The 26,751-nt window shown below is 28.7% G+C and overlaps 3 protein-coding genes across 11 annotated transcripts in view; 2 read left to right on the top strand and 1 right to left on the bottom strand.

The window, feature by feature from the left end:
* The first annotated feature begins 792 nt into the window (after positions 1-792).
* Positions 793-15,357, top strand: LOC103575346 (phosphatidylcholine:ceramide cholinephosphotransferase 2). 7 transcript variants are annotated; one of them, XM_008555094.2, is made up of 7 exons: positions 1,538-1,947; positions 2,154-2,314; positions 7,852-8,234; positions 8,308-8,515; positions 10,500-10,774; positions 10,847-11,022; positions 11,517-15,357. In XM_008555094.2, exons 3-7 carry the CDS (start codon positions 7,853-7,855, stop codon positions 11,670-11,672), a joined length of 1,197 nt encoding a protein of 398 aa, XP_008553316.1. In that variant the 5' UTR covers positions 1,538-1,947; positions 2,154-2,314; position 7,852; the 3' UTR covers positions 11,673-15,357. The 7 variants fall into 7 exon arrangements, with proteins under 7 accessions (XP_008553311.1, XP_053597739.1, XP_008553316.1 ...); XM_008555089.2 differs by lacking the exons at positions 1,538-1,947; positions 2,154-2,314 and adding an exon at positions 793-1,156; XM_053741764.1 differs by having other exon boundaries at positions 1,537-2,291.
* Positions 15,358-15,791: 434 nt separating this feature from the next.
* Positions 15,792-21,026, top strand: LOC103575345 (uncharacterized). Its single transcript, XM_008555087.2, has one exon. The coding sequence runs from the start codon at positions 15,792-15,794 to the stop codon at positions 21,024-21,026; it is 5,235 nt and encodes a 1,744-aa protein (XP_008553309.2).
* Positions 21,027-24,332: 3,306 nt separating this feature from the next.
* The window catches only part of LOC103575344 (protein pangolin, isoforms A/H/I/S), a 103,583-nt gene continuing 101,164 nt past the window's right edge, over positions 24,333-26,751 (bottom strand). For all 3 annotated transcript variants that reach the window (XM_014445166.2, XM_008555084.3, XM_053742088.1), the window contains exon 12: positions 24,333-26,739. In XM_014445166.2, the coding sequence (XP_014300652.2) occupies positions 26,292-26,739 (448 nt within the window). In that variant the 3' untranslated portion in view covers positions 24,333-26,291. The remainder of the gene's footprint in view (positions 26,740-26,751) is intronic.

Here is a 26,751-nt window from a genome sequence, read left to right as displayed (position 1 = left end):
TTCTTTGCCTTGAAAATTATTTAATTGTTCAAATTAAAATTTTTATTTAAATATTTTGCAGTAAGATAAATTTTAAAATTAAGTATTCAGTCCTTGAGTAAATTATTTGCGATAAAGATTTAATTATTTAAATTTCAGTATATAATTAAAATTATATTTTAATTTCTAAAAAAAGCCACAATATCATTACATTGAAAAAAATATTTAAAAATTAAAATCAAAATCTACTAAAATAATGAATACATTAATTGTCACTATCGACATATTTATCCTTTAAAACAGAGACAAAATTTGAATTAAAGCAATTAAATTCAAAAACAATAAAAAAGTAATTAAAATTACTTATTAATATTATTGATAAATGAAATTTCAATAAAATTAAATGGATTTCGAATAAGAGAATTAAAATGTCCGATAAAACGATAAATAAAAAATTGATTTAATAATAAAAATAGTGAAGAGTAATAACATTATTTATCTAATCAGTGCAGTAATGACTATTGTGTCGCGTGGGCGTGGAACATTCGTGAATGAAACTCCCAATGACGTCATAAGTATATTTATTTATATATAGACAAATATATATATATATATATATATATATCCTAGGTACGTAATACAATTGTTACGGGTGTCAATGTGTCAGTACAGGTATCTGTGTGCTTGGGATAAAAATTCGATCTATGACCAAGCGCTTGCGCTCTTACTGACCCTTATTTCCAAGGCTTGTCGACTTTCGTCCCTGAATTTTTTCCTTAGTAGTGAATCCGCGCGAGCGGTTCCATCACTGCCTTATTGTCTATTTATTATTATTGCAAATAATATAATTATTATATATAGTATTTTTTAAATCTCTTACTACTTCATACGAAAAATTTTATAAAAGAAATATCCAAAAATTTTTATTTTTTAAAATTCATTACGTCAAATTTTTTAGTGTTCGTATGGGCCCTTTTATAAGGGTTTGAATTTTTAAAAAATAGATATTTTTTTTTAGTGTCAAATATTATTCTTTTGTATTTATTGTAATAATAAATATAAATAAATATTTATTAAATTTGGACTCTTCCATGTCCGGCCCAACTTCTACCTATATAATGAAATTACAATTGCTGGTAATTGAGACTGATTATTGCTGGAGAAAAGCTTTACTGAGGTAATTATATATATATATATATATATATATATATATATATATATATATATATATTTATATATATATATATATATATATATATATATATATATATATATATATATATATATATATATATATATATATATATATATATATATATATATATATATATATATTAATATATATCAATAATAATATTAATTATTAGAAATAAAATACAAAAATGTATAATTTAAATTTTCAAAATTTACCGCTCATTCTAGGGAATATAAATAAAACGTGACTTGCGCAGAACGTGGGAACATTTTTTTTAAATTGGCAGCAATGATTTAAAAATAAACATTTACATTTTACTAGACTAGTTTATTGTAAATGGTAGTAAATTGTCTTGTGGAATAACTAGAGAAAAATAGTTGCAATATATATCTATATATGTATATGTATATATTTTATATGTATATTTAAAGTTGTAAATAATTTTGTCTGGCACCCTCGGACTTTAGCAGCCATATTTAAACTCCTAAATAATACAGTGCCATTTATTTTATTTACAAAAATTTACTCAATTATTTACTGCTAATTATTCTTATTACTAAAAAAAAAATATATAAATATACATAGTATGTATGTATGTATATTAAGATAAAATATCAGTGTTGAAATGTCGCTATAAATTAACGGTTATTAAAAAAAATAAAAAAATGTCAGTGATTAACTTCTGTGAGTTTGCGTCATAGATCAGCTTCCGAATTGCGATCCAAGTGTCTGTATTTTCAAAAAATTAATTGGTTTTTATTTAATTGCAGTTGGTTAGTTGTTGTGTTAAAAAATGTATAATTACTAACTGAATAATTAATTTATTCATATATATATTTATTTATTAATAATATATATCGTCAGTGCTTTATCATTTTTCATAAATCACATGATTGCGCACGCACTAAAAACGTGTTGATTATAATTAATAATTTTTTTGTTACTATTATTATTTTTTATTTTACTTTTTTTTTTGCAGTAATTTATCGCACTGCACAGTGAGTGTCTTAGTGTATATATTTATATATATTTAATAATTTGTTTTATTATTTATTATAAATAAAATGCATAAATTACGATTACCTGTCAAGGTTGAATTGCCTTCTGTAATTACAAGGTATGGGGATGTCTAACAACAAGGTATTGATATTTGTTTATTTATATTTATACATATATACTATACGTATATACTTTAATAGTTTTTTTTAGAAATTACATAAAATTTTGGCAAAAACAAAGTTTTAAATACGACTTAATTTTTATACTTGACAAAAATTTTTTTTGTGACGTAATATTTTTTTTAATTTAAAATATTTACGTTACAAAAATAAACTATTAAATAAAATGAGTCATTAAAAAAAAATAATAATTTTTGAGGTAAAAAAATGACACATGAAGAAAAATGAATAACCGATGATATGAATCATTAAATATAATACTTATATGTCATTATATTAAATATATATGTGTGGATGTGATGACATTGTGTGTTATAATAACAACATGAATAACCAAATTAGTGTATATCGATCGCTGTTGAATATAACACGTGATATATGAACAGTTAATATATGAAATTGTCGGGTCGTGTTGCTCCAATTTACGCTCTCACTTTGTTACTGTTCACTGTCCAACTTACACTGACAACTGAACTGGAAATATGTATAGATGTATATACATGTGTGTAAAAATATATATACTTACAAATATCTAGGTACAAATACCAATTACATGTCAAGTCATAGTATAAAGTCAAGATTTATTTTAAATATAAATCTTCATAATTTTTTATTGAATTAAATTTAATTAGTTTATATCCGTTAATAAGAGCTTATTAATTATTAATTTATGGAGACTGTTTTTTATTAGAATATTTTTTTATGTTACTAAAAAAGTTTTGTAAAAAACGTTGGGTAATTGAGTAATCCTTAATTTAATTAAAAAAAAGTTTATTAAATTAAATTATGGTTGGTAATAAAAATAGTTGGGTGTAAAATTTATTGTTGAGAGAATGAGGAGAATTTCGTCTGATAAAACGAACTGATTAAATTTTGTATCATTGGATTAATTGCCGCCCTTTTAAAAAAATCCATATGGAAATTCAGTTTAGATTCTTATGGTTTCCTATAGAAACCCAGTATAGGTTTTGATATAGATTTTTATATGGGTTTTATAAAAAACCACATCATGTCTAATCCATATGGGAATTTAGTATGTATTTTTATGGGGATTTTTACGAAGATTTTCCATGGGAATTCAGGTGTCCACAATTTCCTATAGAATTTCCCATATAGAAATCTAAATACCCATGGATTCTTATATAAATCCAAATACCCATGGGTTCTTATATAAATCCATACTCTCCTATATAGATTTCCATGAATTTCTATGTAATACCATATGGATATTTTGATAGAGCCTTCAATTAATTTAAATTTAAAAAATGCGCGCGAGAAGATCATTCGTTTGTTTGTTTTTGTTCTTAAACTCTACAATTTTTAACATAAAAATTTAAAATATTTTCAGATTAAATACAGTTTTTTAAACATTTATTACGGATATCGTTAGTAAATTCAAAATTTAATTATTTTTTACCTTGAGAAATTTAACAAACAAAGTCACGAGAAAATAACGGCCTCTACATCCGTTTTTTCAGTTATTCCATGATTACAATTATCAAAATCAATAAGATTTAGGACAGATAAGATTGCCGCATTAAACCACGATAACAAAAATTTGAAAAATTAAATCCAGCTGCCGGAAGAGTAATTCAAATCAAAGTACATTTAATTATACATTAATTTACTAATTATACTCGCGTATTAACGCAGTTATAATTAATAAAAAAAAAATTTAATCAAAATTTAATTAAACTAGTAAAATATCAAGTAAAATTAAAAACATTTTTAATGACAGGAATTAAAATCTAATTATCATTCTTTTTACTGTTACATCGAAGCTAATTAAGTTTTTATTTTTTTCACTCCAGTAAACAAAAAAAATAAAAACTATAAATTATCGCCTGTATTTTTCTTAATAAATAAAATCAACTAAACAAAATTAAATGAAATTCTAAACCGCGGGAATTTTAAATTAAATTATATATATATCAGCTGTCAATTAATACCGAGCATTCACTTTTAAATGAAACTGTACGGCCTTAACATAATTAAATCACCGAGTGTAAAAATTAATACCAAAACACGATTAAATAAGTAGTAATAGTTGTTGTATTTATAAACCATTCAATATATATTTATATATAGACCCAACACGTAAATAAAAAGTGGGGGTAATTCGATGATTGTACGATAGCTTAAATAAACGATAACGCAATCAAAATTAGCTCTGACCGTTTACGTTTATAGATTTTCTATAGATATTTGTATTTGTAATATATATACATATATGTAAGTTTTGATGTCGTAAGACCTTAAGCATGAGAAGCTTGATTGTATTGAATGATAAGGCAGTACGTACATAAAAATAAATGTGTACTCATAAGGAGCCATGAGTACGTTTAGTTGTTGAGTATTTCTCGGTTTAGTTGTTTGAAATATTACGAAGCGTAGTGACCGCGGTTAATCCTCATACTCAGAGTACTGATACTCTGATCTATTTTCTATACCGAGAGTATTAAAAACTTTTTATAAGCCTTAACTGTACAGTTGTTGTACTTAATGACTTATAAAGTTGCCTTATCCATCGCATTTCGCATCATCGACGTCGACATCGGCGACTACTATACTAGTCTTCAGTTAAGTCTTGTACGGGCTGGAGTCTTTATCTTGCAGTTGAGACTAGAATATTTTGCGGAGTAAAAAATTCAATGGATAAAAATACGATTGGAGTTTAACGTGTAGATTGTGGATCATGATCGTGTATATATTTGTTATTCAGTGATAAAGACCTTGTTTTGTCCTTTCACTTGATCTTGACATTCTTTGTAAATTCAAATTTATTGTTATTATGACTACAAGTTTTACGTAAAATTATTTTTTCTTAAGATAAACGGTTGAGTTTGTTTCGTGTGATGGGCGTTATTTTTAAAACGTTTAAATTAAAGTACTATGAGTAATGACTACTGTATTTATATATTGTTGCAATTATATATGTAAATGCTGTGATACATGTGAACAAATGGGTGGATAGTTTTGTGACAGTATCTGTTTTATTTATTTATATATACGTACATATATATATATGTAAACATGCAACGTGAACAGGCAATCTTGGTGGCTGATCCGTAAGTAGATCGATTTCACGGTTTTTTGCTATCATAATCTAGGTTGAAATTTATATTTGTTATTTTTTATTGATAGCACTGTAATTTGAGTTATTTAAATGATAATGATAATAATTATTACGATGCAAAGACACACCCGGGAATATATTAAAATTACTGTTTTATTTAATTCAGACACTTGACGCTTCAAGTAGTTATGAGTCAGGTTTTCTTTTGAATTATTAAGACGAGGGAATTTTTTTTTTTACTTATTTTTAAGCGCGATAATTTGAATTTTTTTGATGTCGTAATATGGACGATTAAAGTTTGAGAAGTACAACAAAATTCTGTTAGCCGAATAGAAAAAAATATTTTTGTCGTAAGATGGATTCTGATCACCGTATCGACTATTTTATTGTCGTAAGATGGATTTTGACTGCCTTACCGACTAGTTTAGTGCCGTAAGATGGGTGGTAAATGTGTAAAGTGTGTTTAACAAGTCTTCTAAAATATTATTGCTGTAAGATGGAAAATAAAGGTACATACATTGATGTAAATATAATCTGTCGCAAGATGGATACTTGAGTTGAGATTCGATTATTCCGTTGCTGTAAGATGGATTATAAAATTTTCAAGAATCGGGGAAATTTTTAATGTATTTTGATAAATTATTTGCTGTTAGATGGATTATAAAGATTGAAAATGTATTTTTGAACAATTAAATGCCATAAGATGGCTAGTAAAAATTTAATTACTATTTAATAATGCTCTTAAAATATTTTTTGTTGTAAGATGGAAGACATCAATATGTAAAATGGCATAAAATTGTGACTCGCCGTAAGATGGGCACTCAAATTAGAAATACTTTCAAAATATTTGAAGACGATAAGGAAGTACTGCTGTAAGGCGGATAAAAAATTAACGCTTATATTTAAATTTATTTAAAAATAGTAAATTCTCTGTCGCTGTTGAATATATGGTTAAATTATAACACTGACATTGAAATATTCAAAATGTCATCAAAAATAACTAATAATAAAGTAATTATTATTTCAATAAATCCTTGACTATTAATAATTTGTCCTAGAGTATAAGTATTTGTATTAACCATCTGTAAAAATAAGTTATAAATATTTTTTTTTAATTCTCTATATATATTATCTCATAAATGACAGTTTACACTAATACGTATCTACATATGTGTGTATATTATTTATGAGTAATGAGTATCAATTGTCATTCGTAAAATAAAATATTATTCGTTTAACCAGACGTGAATTACCAGCATTATTTAATTTTTCTACTTTTAAATAGACATTACAACATCCATGACTGTCTTAGTCGTTACGCCGTTATAATTATTACATAATTTTTTACCTTTACCCAACAAAAATATTGCGTTCGCGTAAAATTTTATTAAGGAAAAAATATAAAACAGCGAAAACATTTTTAAAAATAATTTTTTACTATTAAGTGCGGTTTCCTATCTTTCGAATAAAAGTTGACTCACATTTGCTATACGCAGTGCCCAAGCTGATAACATTCGTATAATTTAAAGTTTAAAATTGATAAAAACAGGTTTAAAGAAAAAAATAATTATAATACTAACATTCTATATAATACGTAAATTAGTTTTGTAAAAGTTAGTTACGAAATAACCATGAGGACAAAAGTATATTTAACTCCTGTTCATAAATTCGCCTGCAAAATAAGATATAATAAAAATAATAAAAATAATGAGTGTATAGAAATAAAGACCATGTGTTGTCCACAACAATGTGCATGTCCACATACTTGGTAAATAATTATTTTAAATCAAGGAAACCGCTAACTTTAGACTGTGAAAATTAACCGCAAGCATAAAACGTCTAAATATTTATTTGAATATTCAAAGTAAATATTTTCCCGCGTATTTTATTATATATCTATTTATTATCGTACGATAATTAGTTTAAATTTAGCGCTAATTTTAAATTGATTGAATCGATAATTGAATTTAACTTCCGGTTCGCTTTTCCTCTAGAAATAACTATAGACTTCCGCTTGCGATCAAAATAATTCTATTGCGCAAAAAAGTTATTTTGAATTCCATTTTCAAGGTTAAAACATTTCCCGCCATATTTTTAAAATTATCCGCCATTTTTAATTTTAACGGCCATTTTGTTTTCCGTAGAAATTTCTTTTTAGTCGAAGAAAAACGTAATTATCTTTATTATTTTTAAGTAAAAATACTAGAGGCTTTCAAGATTTATGAGCAATAACATATTTTTTTAAATAATAAAATAATCTAGAGAATAATTTAAAAAATTTTAACATATTTATCGCTTTTCAGTCAGCGGTTTCCTCAATTAAAGCTTTGAAAATGTATATAATTTACGAATAATTACAAATTAATTAACTGTATGACGTAATAAAAAAAATAATAATGATAATTTGTTCTTTTTTGTTACAGGATGGTATTGGACCATAAAGCAACGAGTCTACACAGTGATTACGGTAGTTTTGATCGACCATTAAGTAGTAACAGTGAGCAGAATCACGATAGGGACATTGAAGTTGCAGTTGATGGAAGTACCAGTGGAATGGCACAGTCGAGTGACGTTTATCAGCGACAACCGCTTCTACCAGGAGCACCAGCTAAAAGTAAAGACCGTTGGGGTGCCGTTGGTTCTAGTGCTGACTACTATGAAGATGATAATGACAAAATAGATAATATAAGTCATACACGTCATACCAGTGGTATTCAAAATGGTAGTGGTATTGTCAAAATTGATATACCACCGCCTCTGAGAGAAGAGCCGCGTTTTCCAAAAGAAAAATGGAAAACTGTATTTGGTAATTTATTTATTGCTAAATAAATAAATAAATAATTAATTACTTATATTTATCATTGTTTTTATTTTTTCAGCATTTTTATTTATGGTTTTTAATTTTATACTAACAACAACATCACTTGCAATGTTACATGAACGTGTACCGGATCGTAGTGTTGATCCATTACCAGATATTGTACTAGATAATATTGAAGCACAAAATTGGGCACTTGATGTCTCGGAAATTTTAATTATTATTATATCTAATTCTGCTGCGTTATTAGTAATATTTCATAAGCATAGGTAACTATTTTTTATATATTTTATACGTTTATTATTTATGAAAACATGAGTGTGAATGTAACTAGTGAGTGGGAATTTTTTAAATTTTTGAATAAATTAATAGAATAAAAATTTTAAAATGCCTAATTAGATCTGAGAAAAATCGTACGTGCATTTTTTTAAATTTTATTATTTTTATTTATTTATTTATTTAAAATTTAGAAAATGTCTCGGGTCTGCTACATTCGAACAAAACAAAAAAATTGTTAGGTTAAATTCTTTGTTTGAGTAATTAACAGTAAAGAGGTTAGAAAATTTTTTGTTTGAATTTCGCGGGCAAATATTGTATTGAACAAAAAGTTGCGCTGATTGTTTATTGATTTCTATTTACTGGTTTACTTTTGAAACTTTGTTGTATAAATTCCTCGAGTTTTGATAACTTTGTCGGCATAAATACTTGGTCTAGTAATTATTCGGTTCTTAATTTTAATTTATAGTTCTGATTGTAAATTTGAAAGTAATTGATATCAATATTGACAGAGTTTTTTTTATCTAATTGACAATAATATTTAAATTTATCGACTTGTATAAAGATTAAGGTTAAATTACTGTATGACCTAGTTGGGTATTTGTAGATTTTTTTTTGTTTACTTAGAATGATGGATAACATAGAAAAGTTATAAGCATAAGCATAATGTAAATATTTGTTTGGCCTATTTTAGAATTATCGATTTCAGTTAATTTAATTTGAAATTTTACTTTAACAACAACAATAACAACAATAATAATAATAATAATAATAATAATAATAATAATAATAATAATAATAATAATAATAATAATAATAATAATAATAATAATAAGTTTTAGAATGTAGTGTACTATTAGAAAATATTAATTTATTTAAAGCCGTAAGATGGACAATGAAGTATAGAAGTATAGAAACGGTGAAGGATACAAGTATAGATACGGTAAAGTATAGAAGTATAAAGACGGTAAACTATAGAAGTATAAAATCGGTGAAGTATATAAGTATAAATACGGTAAACTATAGAAGTATAGAGACGATGAAGTATAGACACGGTGAAGTATAAAAGTATTCGCTCTGAGTGAAGCCATGGTAGGGGAAATCAAATTGACTGAAGCGTTTGCAGTGGTTACTTTCGGAGTTACGGGAGGCTATGATTACTGAAATTGTAAGCAAGCACACGTGAAAGTATTTATTTTGTTATCATTTAATTATTTATTTTTCATTTTGATTTTTTCCTCAATATCATATTTTGACTTTGATATGAATTTCAAACAACTTAACCTAAATGCTTACTGCATTCTTTTTTATTTTTTATCATTATACTTACTTATTGTTGATTCGTTTAGCTAAAAAACAAAACTGCAATTACTATAAAACTGTCACATATTTTTTACAACTTTTTTTTTTACTATTATTTATAATATTTATTTATTTTTATGTTTCTTGCTATTGACATACGTATAAAAACATACTCTGACAGCCTCCCGTAGTTCATATTTTGTCTGGCGCTGCAGTCACACTCATAGCGAATAAAGACGGTAAACTATGTAAGTATAAAGTCGGTGAAGTATAGAAGTATAGGCACGGTGAAGTATAGAAGTATAAAGACGGTAAACTATCAAAGTATAGAGACGGTGAAGTATAGAAGTACAGAGATGGTGAAGTTTCAAAATATAGATAAATTCTTTAAAGCCGTAAGATAAACGGTGAAGTATAGAAGTATAGAGATGGTAGAGTCGGATAATATTAAAATATTATGGAAAACTTTTATCCAAGTTACGTCACAAAAACAAATGCAAAAGTTGAATTTCTATGAAATCTAGTAAAAAATAGTTTCGTAAAACTTAATAATTTATGAATTCAAATTCAAAGATTACTTTATTATTAATATTAAAATGTTGCCAGTTTTTGAATATTGTAAATAAATATAATAATAATAATAATAATAATAATAATAATAATAATATTTTCTAGGTTTATAGTTGTGAGACGAATATTTATATTAATGGGTCTATTGTATATGATGAGAAGTATAACATTTTATGTGACAGTCCTGCCAATGTCTAGTAAAACATATTACTGTAGTCCTAAATTAAATCATACAACACCGCTTATTATAACTAAACGTGTACTCCAACTGATATCAGGTTTTGGATTGTCGATAAACGGCAAGCATACTTACTGCGGTGATTTTATTTTTAGCGGTCATACTGTTGTTCTTGTACTTTCTTACCTGATTATCAAAGAATGTAAGTGTTATCTTTTGATAAAATAACTATACATATCTATACAATTATATTTATCTATATTTCTATTTATAGACTCACCAAAAAGATGTCAACCAATACACTGGATCGCTGGAATAACAGCATTTCTTGGTGTTATTATGGTGTTAATAGCACACTGTCATTACACCGTTGACGTTATTATTGCATATTGGGTTACAACACGATTGTGGTATATTTATCACACATTAGCAAATAACGCGCAATTGAAGGTATTAATAACATCATTTTTTATTTATTTATAATTATAATTAATTTATAATTATTGTATAACGAATTTCATTAACTCGGAACTTCTCCTCAATATTTACCCCCACTACGAGCTATGTCAAATCTAAGCCTGGCTAGTATTTGAATTTGAAACAAATTTTTTCAACTCTAGACTTTGGTTAGAAAATTGTTACGACTAAACCAATAAGATGTTTTCAAGTCCGGTTATGAATGAAATCATTAATTTTTACTAAACCTTCATTTAATTATGATAAATATACAATTAATAATATTATACAATATATTATATAATATTACATAATATTAAATATACAATTAATAATATTACCATTGTTTGAGTAAATTTTGAGGTTAGGGTTAGATTGTTTCAGAACAATACTAGTTTTTTAAGCTACCGGTCGTTTTAATTATTAATAAAAATATGAATTAATATATATTTAAGTATATGAATTAATAAAAAATATTTGAATTGCAGCAATATGGACCAAATAATTTTTTGGCACGATTATGGTGGTTCCCATTGTTTAGATACTTTGAAAAAAATGTTGGTGCAACTGTACCAAGACAATATGACTGGCCATTGCCATGGCCTCGAAGATTTCTTGCCAAGCATCCCAACCGTGATAGTTAATACTCGTTAATTTTTTTAAATTACGATGCTAACTTACATTTAAATATGGGGTAATATTTTTTTAATGTATATAATTATCAATTACTTCTTTTTTGTTTCTTATTAAGTTAGTAAGTAAGTGTCGGTATAGAAAGTTTTTTGTTTTAAGTAAAGTAATATCGAACGAAGCTCGAATGAGTGACCATGTGGTTTTGTAACTAACGAGTATGCGAATTAGTGAAAGAAAAAAAATAAATGAAGAATAAAACATAAATGAATAAATAATGATAATAATTCGAAAGCATATTACAAAAAAAAAACGTTTATCGTCATGTGGAAACTTTCCAGGAACTCTACTATCACTTGAATTGTCTGATAATTTTTTTTTTTCTGTTTATACATACAAACTTTTTTTTTTAAATTTTACATTAAATTTATCACATACACGTACAATTTTTATTGATGGAATATAAGTCTGCTTTATTAAGTAAAATTTTTCCACATTCCTATAGAACCTCACGAATATTCCTCGGTCATGTTCAAATTCAAACTCAAGTATATTATTTTTAAAATGTTAAATAACAGGGTAGAGGTACCGTTTTTTGGCCACTCAAAAATTTAAAAAATTTACTTGTGTGCGCAGTGACAATTAATTTTTTTAATGCGTTCAGAGAAACTTTAATCAACGGATTAGAATAAAATTTGTTTTTAGACATAGACTTGAAAAAAATACACGAAGTTTTTTCTTGGCTCAATTTATAATAAAAAAAATTAATACGGCAAGTAATTTATTTTTTTCTGTGTACTTTTGTTATTAATTTATATAAAATAGTAAATATATGAAGCTAGAGCTAGCGGCCGTAATAAGTAGCGGCCACGGAAAAAAATTCTGGTCGCTACTTATTACGGCCGCTAGCTTCAGCTTCATTGGTAAATGTCTAAAAAATTAAGTAGTGGAACCAAATGGTACTTTTACTCTAATTAGTGATCGGGGTTTTAAAAAAAAGAACTGAACCTGTCCTAATTAGAAATCTTTATTTAGATCGTGGAATTTTTTGTGGGACCAAATAATTAAAATAGTAAATAGATATTGAAATTCTGGAAAAATATTTAAATATGATGATATATTTATATGATTATATATGAGTATTTTTTCCGAGAGCTCAAACTAGAATTCAGTTTTTTTTTTTTTTACAAAGTGAAAGTAAGCACTTATTAGATTCGGATTAATAAAATTAGAAATAGTTAGAGTTCCCGAGAAATAATTAAGTTGTTTATTAAATTGATGCGAAACATGACAAATATATGAGGCATTAATTAATAAGTTTTAAATATTTATAAAAAAATAAATAAATGAAATTCTAATCTTCCTTACTGTCTACTTTTTATAATTTAAAAGCTGATGCTTATTAATTATTGTTAAATTTAATTTATAAAAAAAAAATAGCAAATATATGGTGTCAAAGTATATATTTTTATGAGTGGGATTTTCATTAAATAACACTTGCCTCAAAATATAAGTTGGTATTTAAATCATAGATCGCCACCATTTATAAAAAGTTCATTAACGTTAATATATATTTTTTAAATATGTAATTGGAAGAAATTCTTGACTACAAAACGTTCAAATTATGTCTAAATTATATGTGAAAAATAGGAAACAGTAAGATTTTTCAAATTAGTAATTATTGTTTCATAATAATTCTAACCTCAAATTATGGGAAAATGTATTAATAAAAAATATGAGTTTTGACTAAAAAAAAAAAATTATTTAATTAAAGAACTCGATATTTTGCAAGTGATATTTATAATTAAAATTAAAACAATCAGTTTAATGTTTTATTGTATCGCATTGTTTAGCCTGATAACAAACTCCGATTAAAACCGAATCAGATTCAGTCGGGAACAAAAATTTAATTAGAATTTCTCCGAAGCGTTCCAAGTATTCGATTGAATTTCAATCGGAATTAATTGGAAATAGTATTTATTGTTTTCTGATTAATTCCAATTGGAAAATTTGAATCAGATCTATTCGGAAAATAATAAATTTATTTTTCGATTATTTTCTAATTAAATCCGATAGAAAATTTTCAATTAGATTCTATCAGCGAACAATATTTTTTTTCCAATTATTTTCCTATTGAATGCGATTGAAATTTTCCAATCGGATTTAAATTTAATCGGAGTTTTTAATCAGAAAATTTTGCAGTGTCTTAATAATTTAACTGAAGACTAATAGAATCTTATTTAAGAAAATTTAGGCATGTGGACCATTAGGGCCAATAGCCAACTAATAAATAAAATAAAACTGTCAATAAATTCAATAGTTTTGATAAACGATATAATTATTTACAAATCTATTTAAAAAAAGTTATTGGTTTATCTGTTAACAGAACAAAGAAATCAATGAACGCCCTCTAGAATAAAAATTTCACCGGAAATTTTTTTGATAAAATTAAATTTTTGAGGTTAAACTAAAAAAATATATTTTGGCACCATTATATTGTATGATATAAATATATATAAATATAATTGAATGCAGACTGTTAAATAATCTTCAAAGAATTAAAAATTCTGCCGTAATTAGCACAAGAAACTAAATTTATAAATACATATACTTATATATAAATAAATAATAATTTTTGCTGTATTAAATTTAAATATATAATAAATTAGTATATATATTTTTCATAACAGCAGTACAATCCACAATATAGCCAAAAGTATAGTAAATATGAAATATTAAATAATAATAAATCATGCTTGTAAAAAAAATAATTTTTTTCTGTACATCTTAATAAAGTTTCTAATTGTGGAAGTTATTGTATCAATGAGACTGTTGTGTACGTTGATTTAAAAATTTATGTCGCGTTATTAAAATTTAAAGTTAAGGCTATTTTCAGACAGTACTCCGCAGTTTTTGAAAATTTTTAATGGCTCGAATGCCATAAACGTATCAAAATTTTATCAATTGATTGAAAATAAATTTAGGCATGAAATGAAAAATGCATATGTAGAAAATTAAAAAAACTATAAGTGCAATTTTTTCAAAAATTTTTTTTTATAACATCTTTTTAAAAAAATTCAAAAGATTATTAAACATCAGATAACCAGTATAATGATTTGATACGGTTATAAAATTTGAGTCATTGCATATTTTTGAAAAATGGAGGGAGGAGAGGGGGTAGTATCTGAGAATGCCCTTAATAATTTAAAGAAACTAAAATGAAATTCTAATTATACACTATCACTATTATTATATATTTGTCATCGTTTTAATAAACCAAGTAAAGTGTGCGTTAATTAATAAAAACTCATTAAGCTTTAATTAGAAATGCACACACTTTTAAATTTAAAATGTTGAAGCTTTTTTCAATGAGCTTCGTTGATGTTTACAAATTATCTAAACAATGATGATCAAACAGTATAACATTGTTTATATATATAAATACGCACACTTATTTGTGTGTTATTAATATATAAATATATATTATAACTATAAGCATATATATGTGGATAAAAATATACGAATTATATTTTTACGTGTAGATATTTTTTGGTAAACTTGTTATAATGATCTGGTTAGACTAGAATATTCTAGTAGATACAAAGTTATTATTATTATTATTATTATAATTATTATTACTTATTAATTATTGTAAATATATTGAAAGCAGTAAAATGAGCTTAGTTAAAATTTAAATACTTTATTATAGAATTATATTATTATTTATATAACAAGAAAAATTGTTTCATATAAATATATAACTTTTTTTTCATGACTAATCTCTGAATAATTATAATGAAATCTTGTTATTTATGTAAATATTATTTTATGGTTTATCTACAAAGCTATAATAAAAAATAAAAAAAATAAGTATATATATGTTGTACATTATTAAGGAGTAACGGTAGGCGCATGCGCAGTAGACATGTTCGGTAATGGGAGCAGTCTTCGAAGTTCATTCTCTCTCTGGGACAAGTTTGATTCACCTAAAGATTGATAACCTGAAATTAAGTCTTGTATTTTTTCGAACATCAGTGGACAGGTTTGAATTATCAATTATTCGCGCGTAACTCTTTTGTTAATTTAATACACAACTAACCTAGTAATTTCGACAAAAAAAATTTTTAAGTGAAATGGAATCTAATAAAATAGAAGATAATTACCCGGTGTATAAAAAAAAATCACCGAAAAAGTGGTACAATTTTCAAGTAATTTCACCAAGTATGGCAATTTTACGCGGTAATTATTCGATATTTGATAAACATTTTAAATTCGCAAGTCGTGGACTGCAAGCAACTGCGTGCTGTGTTGTCGCAATTGTTTTCAGTCGACTATTCAAACCAAAAGACTGGACTGAAGATCTTGTTAACCAGGTCCTGGAACACGGAGACAAATTATTTCGCTTGAGCCAATCCCGTAATCGCATAAAATCTGGTACATATATGACGACAAAATTAGTGTATCCAGAATTTTTTATAAACGATTATAAGGTTTGCATTTACTGTGAGCCGAATAAAGTGTGCGGTAATTTATTTACTGAGTCCGTGGGCTGCCCGGTGCTGGTAGAAGGGGTAAACAAATTTTTGAAAGATCACGAAGCGGGAATATTGACAACTCAAGGCATTTCTGTCGCCATCTGGCGGCATACTTTAGCGCAAGATGGAGGATTGAAGTGTTGGTACTTTAACCCGGCGTCTTGCAAGGACTTGGTCCGTCGAGCCACTTCTCCAAACGACTCTGCTTGCCTTATGCTCTTCAAAGATATAAATGACCTCGTTGAATTATTTTTAATGAATATAAATCAGCCATACGACTCCTCTTATTGTATTGACAAAGTAATAATCGTACGAATTAATTTAATAAATCGTTCATTGCCCGACAATAAAAGTAAATTAACTGCCAATAAAAATGTCTACACGCGCAATGATAGAGCTGACGGGAAAAATAACACGATGACGACACGTAATTTAAAATTAAAAAAAAATCAGCCTGTTGTCAATACAGAGCCATTATCAATCACAATATCTAATTATAATATTGACATGGATTTTGCACGTGATCCATTGATCGATCAAAATAATTTCGATACTGGTTATGATTATTATGACATGGAGGTCAATATTCCCTCGACATTCCATGAATTGTCTCAAGGTCGGGCTATTCTTCATGGATGGACCCATGAAATGAGCGAAGTATACAAAGGAAAGGGAGCACAAAATGTCGCCAACTGTATCGCTGCATTGGCAATAAAGAAAATTCACCCGGTAAGAACATGGCTGCGCCCTAAACTCGATGAAATTTTGTCACTAGGTGACGCTCTGTACTTAGAGGTCAAGAATACCAATTCTGTTAAGCGCGCCATCGATTTCAATGATCGGAAAATACAAGTAGATGGAAGAAATTTATTTGTCGATGTAGATCTGATGACTGTAACTGGTACTCTAGCCTCCAAGGTACCGGAAGTACTAAATTTGAAGCAAGCGCTCGTTGAATTTTTTCTGATAAACACAGAAGGGGTTATCGAGTGTTCGTCTATGGCCACGGCCATTTGGTCGCAAGATGGCTGCTATTATCTATTTGATCCACGACAGTGTGATGCAAATGGCGGGCGAGTACGCGAGGAACCCAAAAGTCGCAAGCAGAAGAAAGATTTGGAAGTTAAAAAAAAAGTCAATGGTAAATGTTGCGTCATACGGTTTCCCACAATTGATTTATTGGCAGATAATTATTTAAGAAACGTGGAGACTAATAAAAATGACAGGTTTATTGTCAGAAATGTTAGTTTAGCAGATGACGTACCCGGTACTAGAAAATGGCGGGAGTTTGAACCAGGAGAAGCTGGCAGGACTTGGGTTCTACAAGGAACGATTTCGAATGAAGACGAGGACTTTGAAAATGCCGGTATGCAAGGAATCGCGATACCGGTAGTCGCGTTGATTAACGCTCACAAAATGGCGCCTCAGGATTGGACCAAGATGGCCGTTGATCAAATTATACGAGACGGAGACGGTTATTTCAAGTGGTGCATTCCTGACGATGACGTAGACGAACAATTGACTCTCAGAAATTTGAAACGTAACGTTTATATCAATAATCAGAGGGTTAAGATCCGCGTTGACGAAGCTTCGGTAGTCGGTAATTCAGCTGATGGATTTCCTGCTTTAGCTGAGGGCATAAAAAATTTTTTTACCGACCATCAGTATGGTATAGTTGAATTCCAGGACCAGGTGGTGGGAATATGGAAGTACGATGATCAGGTTCCTAAAGTAAAAGGCAAAGATGCTGCTAAAGAAACGACTTATTACTGTTTTGATCCGAATCCTCGTGGGCCGCGAGGAGAGAAAAATTCTGAAGACGAAGAAGCTGCTTGTGTCATTCGGGCCGTCGATCCAGAAGAGCTCGCACGAGTGATTGAGTCAAATGCTGGGGAAGCTGAGTCTGATGAATTTTTCATTCACGTATTCGAGGTTGTGGATATCAGCGATCCCATGACTGCTGAAGAAATAGAAGAAGATAAGTCGAAGCCTGTTAAACCAGAATTGGGCGCTTTCGCTGAAATTAATGAAGACAGCGCTTGTTTGTACGGAAATGTTGATAAAGATGATAAATCCCAAGCTGCCGTTGCTCTCGTTACTCTCGCTATGACTAAATTGTACAGCCCTTTCTTGTGGACACGAGAAGTCGTCGATGATATAGTGAAACTAGGCTCGAAAATTGCGGAAAGCAACGTCGAAAATTTGCCAGAAGAGGAAGAAGCCAGAACTTATTTACTGCCTCGGGAAGTTGATGACTTTGATATTGGCGTCAACAGGATCAGTGTTGAAGTGGAAGAAAACGCTACCGGAACTTCAGACAACTTAGCTACGATGCTTCAAGAATTTTTAACAAAAAATCCTGCGGGAATTCTACGCCAAGACAATATTATGCTGCCCATTTGGAAAGAGGGAGACATTTTCTTTACTTTCAACCCTAGTTCTAATCCAGAAGCCAAAGAAAACGCTACAGTATTTTGGTTCACGAATTTAGCAGCCCTAGTTTCAAATCTTCAGCAAACATTTGATAACACCGCGAGCATTGTTCTAGACTCAGTGAGTTTAGAGAGCGAGTACGAAACAAGAGTCGCCGAAAACGAGCGTCCGAAACCAACGACATCAGATGAAACTCTGTGGCATAATTTTCCAAAGATTTCTGAAGGAGTTTGGCAGCTCCTGGGGAACACTTCTGTGAGTGATGAGAAGTTCCCACCTGAAAATCATGGGAATCAAACAGCCGCGTTAGCGATAATGGCAGTCATCTTTTCCAAAGTCTACGAGGCTCGTTGGTGGACGAAAGAAATCGTCGACGAAGTTGTCGTCACTGCTGACAAACTTCACAGCAAATCTGTTGAACGTCTAGGAAACGTTTTAAACCCGAGGGTTAATCAAATAATTCCTGAGTTCTTTTTATCCAACCGACGGTTAGATTTGACTGTTCGCGATTGCGTCGAATCAGGAAAAGTGGATTCTAAGTTAACTTCAATGAACACTCTGAAAAAAGGCTTAGATAGTTTCTTTCAAGAGTTTATTTCCGGAGCTTTGACAATCGGAGACGTTCACATCGGGATTTGGAAGTCAAAAGAGTATTTTATTCTCTTGCCTGATGTTCCTAAATTTAAAGCTGATTCTACGGTTGATAAAATTCGAGCCATGCGTTTTGCGACTACCGATCATTTAGCGAATTACTTGAGTAATTTTGTTGACGAAGAAGAAGACTATGAAATCCATGCAATAGATGTGATTGATTGGAACAAATTACCCCCTTGGAAGTATGATCCCAGCCCAGCAGTTCGTCCTTCAAATTTGCCGGCTTTGAATGCCTACCGTCAACTACTTCCAGCGCGCGCAATTCTACGAGCAGGAATCCATCAATCATCAGATATCTTTCCTCCGTCAATCAGAAATCGTCAGACCGCTTCCAATTGTGTGGTAGCGCTCGCGATGTCTGTCGTCAAAAATTCCCTCACCTGGACCAAGAAAACTCTAGACGAAATCTTAGCGATCGGAAGTAAACTTCATCGCGAATCATCAAAAGCTAAATCAGTAAAAGATAAAATAAAACCTACTGACGTGATCAGAGTTTTTCACGTCGGCGTCAATGCTCTGACAGCCGACGTGGAAGTAACGGTGTCCGGGTTGGTCGGAATCGCACCTCCAGAGCCAGAAGAAAAGGGAAAGAAGCCCAAGAAGCCAAAACCTACGGGGAAGGGAAAGAAGAAAGTCAGGGAACCACCGCCTGCAGCAGCGCCACCTTTGATCCAAGAAGGGATCGAATCATTCTTTGAGGGGAACAACGCGGGAATTTTGAAAGTAAATAATTACATGGTATCTCTGTGGAAAGATCACGGGGTTTATTTTCTGTACGACCCACGGGCAAGAAATGACCAGGGTTTGAAATGCTCTGATGGGGTCGCCTGCGTTATGTGGTTCGCATGCTTAGAGCCACTTTACGATACAATTCTATCAAATATTGACGAGGATGATAAGTTCGGAAGCTACGAAATCTACCGGGTGATAATTAATACATTTATTGTTGAATCTCTTCCGAGTCCGGTTGGTTTCCAAGCATTTGCCGACTGTCCGCAAGCAGAAACTGCTCTAGGAACCAAGCAGATGAAGACAGTCGACGTCAAAACGGTCACGGAATTTGTCCAGGTTGACAAAGACCTGAGCGTATTGAAAGGAAATCGTCATATGAACAGTCCGGGGTTCGATTTAACTAGTAGAGGTTATCAGAGTACTGCAATCGCGGCGGTTGCTATTGTGGTGGCTGTTCTTCATGTTCCCAGCACCTGGACATCAGATTTGATCGATGCTATTATCAAATATGGAGATGTCTTGCATCGAGACTCGGCGCGAATAAAACGCGCGGGTTTGATAAATCTTTCGCCTACGGAATTACTCAGTACTTTTATTGTGGGCGACTTTAGGGTGAGTCTGAGTATTGACGGGAACATGGCAGCAGGAATTTTACTGGTGCATGACCTGGCACAAGCACTTGGAGTTTTCTTTAAAAATAACTGCGCGGGTATTCTTCACACGATAAATTTTGCGGTTGCAGTTATGCAGCATTATGGGAAATTCTATATGTTTGATCCAAGTGAGTGTGATAAATTTGGAAGGTCTTATTATCTTGATGACGTAGATGTTGATGGTGATGATGATGATGATAATAGGGAAGGTAGAAGTGCAAGTGGAGGCGCTTGTGTAGCCAAGTGTGAGAATATAATGAGACTGGCGAAAATTTTTGTTGATAATTGTAATTATAAGGTACCGTGTGTTTATACCATCAATGCTGTGAATGTACGAAGTATTCAATTTTTTTCAAAATAAAAAAAAAATATTTTATAATTAATGAGGATTTCATTTTTTTTTTTTTTTTTATTTTAATTAATAATTTTTTTTTATTCAATTTTTAAATTTATACCGCGAATTTTAAATCAGTATTTTTAAATTATAAATTGGAATAATGATAATAATAATAATAAAAAAAAAATGGCAGTAAAGTTTTTTCACAAATTACCAGTTTTTGAATTTTATTATGATCAAACCAAAAAGATTTGAATAATGATTAACAAAAGGGTTCTTCTATTCAAAAATTCGAGTGTAAAAAAAAAATGGAGTCAGCTGGGACCGAGTAAGCATTAGCAGAACACATCTCATTGCTTCGCAATTGAGAGTGCAAAAAAAAACATGAAATTAATTATTTTAAAAATCGACAATAATCTCAAATTTCTAATTTTATTTATAGATTTATGACACAAATCACTTTTTTTAGCATCTACATAAGTAGGATTACAGGCTATATGAGAATGAATTTTTTAGTTCATTTTGTAGTTTTTTTGATACAGATCACTTATTTAATTGTAAATACAATGTTTTTTTTTTGTTATTTTATTTGTTTATTTTTATTATTCTTTTAGCAGTTTTGTTCTTATTTTCTCAATTACACACTATAAACTAGATACTTAAAAAACACTGTACAACGCAGTATAACTGTCTCATCTCATATCATATACTTTACAATATAATACAAAGCACTCGTCGAAACGAGAAAGATAAACATAATCCATATCCGTCTCTCGTTTCACAGAGGCACTAAATTATAACACGACTCGTGTTTTACAATATATCATTTTTTTATTTTTATTTTGTTTTCCTCCGCAACATGGATTCACTAGGCCATTAAAGAATTACAATATAATCGATTACATAAAATTAGAAATTAATAAACTATCTAATCGATTATATTTACAATTCAATTATTATAATCCTTAAAAGTGACGGCCGTACCGCGGGTAATTATTGTGTCAGTACTTTTATTTATTTATTTTTTAAATTATAATATTTATATTTATATATGTATATATATATATATATATATATATATAATATTTATATATTTATATATATATAAAATATATATATATTTTTTTTTTTATTTATTGTTTTAATGAGGAATTTAATTCCGGCCTAATGTCACTGGCATCACAGAACTTACAGCGGGCATCATACATACATACGTCAGTACATTTTTTATTCATTCATTTTTTTTGTTTATTTAATAGCCTTTTATATTTATTTTTTATAGCTACGTCTGTCAGTACATTAGATTTTAATTATATATTAAATTTGTAATGTATACTGATGCCCACCGGAAGTGTGCATTCAATCAAATTGATCTCACATTTTTTTTAATTATCCCGGTAAAAAATAATAGATATGATCACATATGTTCGATTATAACCAAATATACATCATATTTAATGTTATAATTTATTTTTAAGGAGATATGAGCATATAAGACCATATAGGATTATATGGTGTCATATATGATCAAGCAAAATCATATCTGTCAGTATATGAGCACTTATAACTGAAAAAACTAAAAAAATCGTATCATATGATCATATATGATAATAAATAATTAAATATGACCATATCTGTTCATATATAACCATATATGATCCTATACGACTGCATGTAACTATATGATTAGATATGTTCGCATATAATTTTATCTGCTCATATATAATTTTACATAAGCAAAAATGAGCATATATAATCATATACATTCATATATTACCCTATATGACTATATACATATATGACTGGATATGATCTTATGAAATCTTATTTAGTAATATATAATTCTATGATCAGATATTAGCATATATGATCATATTCGTTCATATACACCCATATATGACTATTCATGATTATATATAGTCATATATAACCAGATATGACATATATAAACAAATATGATAATTTGACGTATCTGATAAAATCTGAATATTCAAATATGATCATATACGATCACATCTAAGATTTTTTCCCGGGTACTGAATTTTTTTTTAATGAAAAATAAAGATTATAAAAAAAATTCTTAATTGATACATTTTGTTTATTATCTAGTATTTTGGCCTCTATTTTTTATTACAAAGATAAAAGTATAAATATTTAAAAAATATCATTTTAATTAACAATTAATGAAGTTAGTAAATCTAAAATGCACACCTCGATCTTATAAATGCAAAGTCTGACAGAACGCAGATTTTTAATAAAAACATTATTTTATTTTAGTTTAATTATTATCAGTAATATTGGCATGATGTTATGGCACGTTTTTATTAGTTTTGTATTCATTATTTTTTTTTTTTTTTTTTTTTTTCAGTGACACAATTTTCGTTTTAGCTTTGTTCAGTCATGAAATAATTAGCATCTGATTTATAAAATTATTTTAGCGTATACAATTGTTTTCATAAAATTCCCCATTGCACTTTCCCCATCTTCAATAAATGCACCTTATACATATTTTATTTTATTTATATACATTAGCTGATTTATTGATGTATTCAAACAAAGTGATAAACAATATGCTTCTTTTTATTCTATTGCCTTTTTTGGTTGTGTTTTATTAATGGTAAATTGCACCAAAGTGTTATGCAATTCATTTTAAAAAACTAATAATAGTTTTAATAAAAATAAAATAGTCTGTTAGTGTTTGAATTTTTAAAAAATTTATTTTTTTGACAAAAAAAAAATAATTATGAGGAAATGGAGGGAATATAAAAAATAATTTCGTTATCTTACTATACAACTAGAGTCAAAATAACTGTAGCGCTTTTTAAAACTACTGAGTATCCGCCATTTTGTTATGAAATTTCATGGCTTTGATTTCTTAAACAAACTTCATTTTTAATCTAAAAATACAAGATATTATTTTCGATTGTCATATAAAAATTGTCATTTTATAAAATTTACGCTTAATTACTAAAGTTGTAATTAATAATCATAATTACAGTAACCAAAAATCAAAATAATTTCTGAAACAACCTGAAATTTTAAGGTTAGTTAAAAATTTCATATAAAAATTACTTGAAAAATTGTTTGAACTAAAGATAGAAAACGAAACAGGTAATTTTGACTCTACTTGAATTTTGATTGATAATTTATTCTAGATTATTAAAAAAAAATATTAATTATTAATAACGATTGCACGAAGCAAATAATTTGCGAAAACCAGTCGCCGATATTTAACGAATAAAACCATTTTGACACTTTTAAAATACAAATTTTATTTTTCATGACAAAAAAAAAAAAAAAAAAAAAAAATAACAATTTCATACAAACAACTTAAAATTTTTTTTTAAACACTTACAAACTTGTCGAAAAAGGGAGCGGAAAAATAAAAATATAACAGACATTGATAATTATTTTTGTTAAAAAAAATTACCCTTGCGGATACAAATTACAGTAATTACGGTAATTTAATTTACGGTAATTATCGCAATTTACGGTACTAGTCGTAACTTACGGTAACGTTAGTTGCGGTAATTATTGTAATTATCGTAATTTATGGCATGATAGTAATTTACGGCATTTACAGCAATTTACGGTAATATTCGTAACTTAAGGTAACGTAAATTGCGGTAATTATCGCACTTTACGGTAATATTCGTTATTAACGGTAACGTAAATTGCGATATTCATCGTAACTTACGGTAACGTAAATTGCGATAATCATCGTAATTTACGGTAATGATAATAATTTACAGTATTTACAGCAATTTACGGTAATATTTATAACTTACGGTAACGTAATTTGCGGTAATTATAGTAATTTACGGGATGATCGTAATTTACGGTAATAATCATAATTTACGATATTTACAGCAATTTACGGTAATTATAATAGCTTTCGGTTTCGTAATTTGCGGTCATTATCGTAATTTATGGTATACGGAAAAATTACAGTAAAATTCGGTATTTTATCGTAAATTGTGGCGTTTTATGACAAAGCTACGGTAATTTACCGTAAATATACATTAAATTGTGGTACATTATCGCAAAAGTGCGGTAAAATTGTAGTATTTCATCGTAACCGTGTGAATTACTGAAAATTACGGTATTTTATCGTAAAATAAAGTATTATACCGTGTTTACGGTAGAAAAAATTCCAAAAGTTGCGGTAAATTGCCGCAATTGAACTAAACTACCGCGATTTCCGGTAAATTACCGTAAATACTGCAAAAAGCGGAAATTTACCGTAGTGATGCGGTATATTGCCGCGAAATACGGTAATTTACGATAAATACCGTAATTCAGGTCTGCTAGGGTAATGTCCGAAATGAAATAAAAAATTTCTGTTTAATCTTCAACTAAAAATGCACTTAAAATTTACGAAATATTTTTATGTCATAAAAAACTGGAGATCAAATTGTTCAGTATAAAAACACTCATTATAATTGTCATTTTCCTTTCATCTCATTTCATAAAAATAAATTTAAAATGTACCGTAATTAAAAAAAGACGCATTACTCATAAAAAAACGACTTGTTGTTTAAAAACAAAATAAAAAAATTAATAATTGTCTTAAACGTAAATTTAAAATCGCACTGTATAGACTTTTAAAAAAATAACAAATTACATACAGAAAAATGTATTTTGACACGTGTATTCCTTGTTTATTAATTAATAATAAACTTAATAATAATAAATGTTAATAAATTTATTATTAAAATTAACTATCTGATTAAATAAAATAAAAATTACAATAATATTTATAATTATCGTAATTAAATATTAAATTTAATTTAATTATTTATAAATTTAATAGAATATAGTACCTGGCACAGGAACATGACCTCAATCAGTCATTGGCATCACAACATAACAAGGACTACAAGCTGTAAAAATCAACCTCCAGTTGTCTTTAATAAAATCAGTCACTGTAATTTTAAATATTAATTGCACGAGAGGCTTCTCGAGGTGGATTATACAGCTAGACACTTGGTCCTGAGTATTTTTTTTTTTTACATCATTTATCATCTATCATTACTTTATCTTTAATTATCATTATTATTTATTTATTAATTAATTATATATTTATATAATTAACTGGTATATCGATTTATTTGCCTCGAGCTGATCAACTGAGTCGCTGCGGCTAAATAAATAAAAAAATTTTTCTTTAATATTAATAATAATAATAATAATATTTATAATTATTATTGTTTTAATAATAAATTTAAAAATATAAACCCCGATGACACCGAATCGTAAGAGAGTCTTGTCACTTGGGGCCATCCAGGGCTACGTAACACTGATCGCCGGGTTGGAAGGACCCGAAGGTCCTTGATTAACTTCACTCTTTATACACTGACCAGTTAATTGATTAACGCTTAGCGGATTGTTTATGTCGTGGGGGTTTGTACCCACGGGGTTACGGTGCGGTACCGCTTGTACGGGATTTTGATTCATGGAAATCGACGACTGAGACTGCGGAGGCACTGGAGGCGTCAGTGGACAGGGACATGGACTCGCGAGACTCGCAGGCGATGGGAGAACCAGTGAAGGACTCGCCAGACTCGACAATGCCGACAATCCACCGGGACTACTCAGTGATTCGTCGTCTTCGGGAGTTCCAGCTTCCCCGACGCTCCCCAAATTGTCTTCCGAGTGATCGTCGTCACCGTCACCATCACCCTCAACGTCGCCGTCTCCTCCCTCACCCATGTATCTGATACATTTCTTCTTACGTCTGTAAAAAAAT

This window comes from Microplitis demolitor, chromosome 9, assembly GCF_026212275.2.
Source record: "Microplitis demolitor isolate Queensland-Clemson2020A chromosome 9, iyMicDemo2.1a, whole genome shotgun sequence".
NCBI lineage: Eukaryota > Metazoa > Arthropoda > Insecta > Hymenoptera > Braconidae > Microplitis > Microplitis demolitor.
Note: the sequence above shows the minus strand (reverse complement) of the source record. Positions and strands in the feature narration are given on the sequence as shown.

Coding starts and splice junctions, on each gene's coding strand:
- LOC103575346 (XM_008555088.3), top strand. CDS start 7,060: ATGAGGACAAAAGTATATTTAACTCCTGTTCATAAATTCGCCTGCAAA. Junction 7,197..7,851: donor TGTGCATGTCCACATACTTG/GTAAATAATTAT, acceptor TTTTTGTTACAG/GATGGTATTGGACCATAAAG. Junction 11,023..11,516: donor CAAATAACGCGCAATTGAAG/GTATTAATAACA, acceptor TTTGAATTGCAG/CAATATGGACCAAATAATTT.
- LOC103575345 (XM_008555087.2), top strand. CDS start 15,792: ATGGAATCTAATAAAATAGAAGATAATTACCCGGTGTATAAAAAAAAA.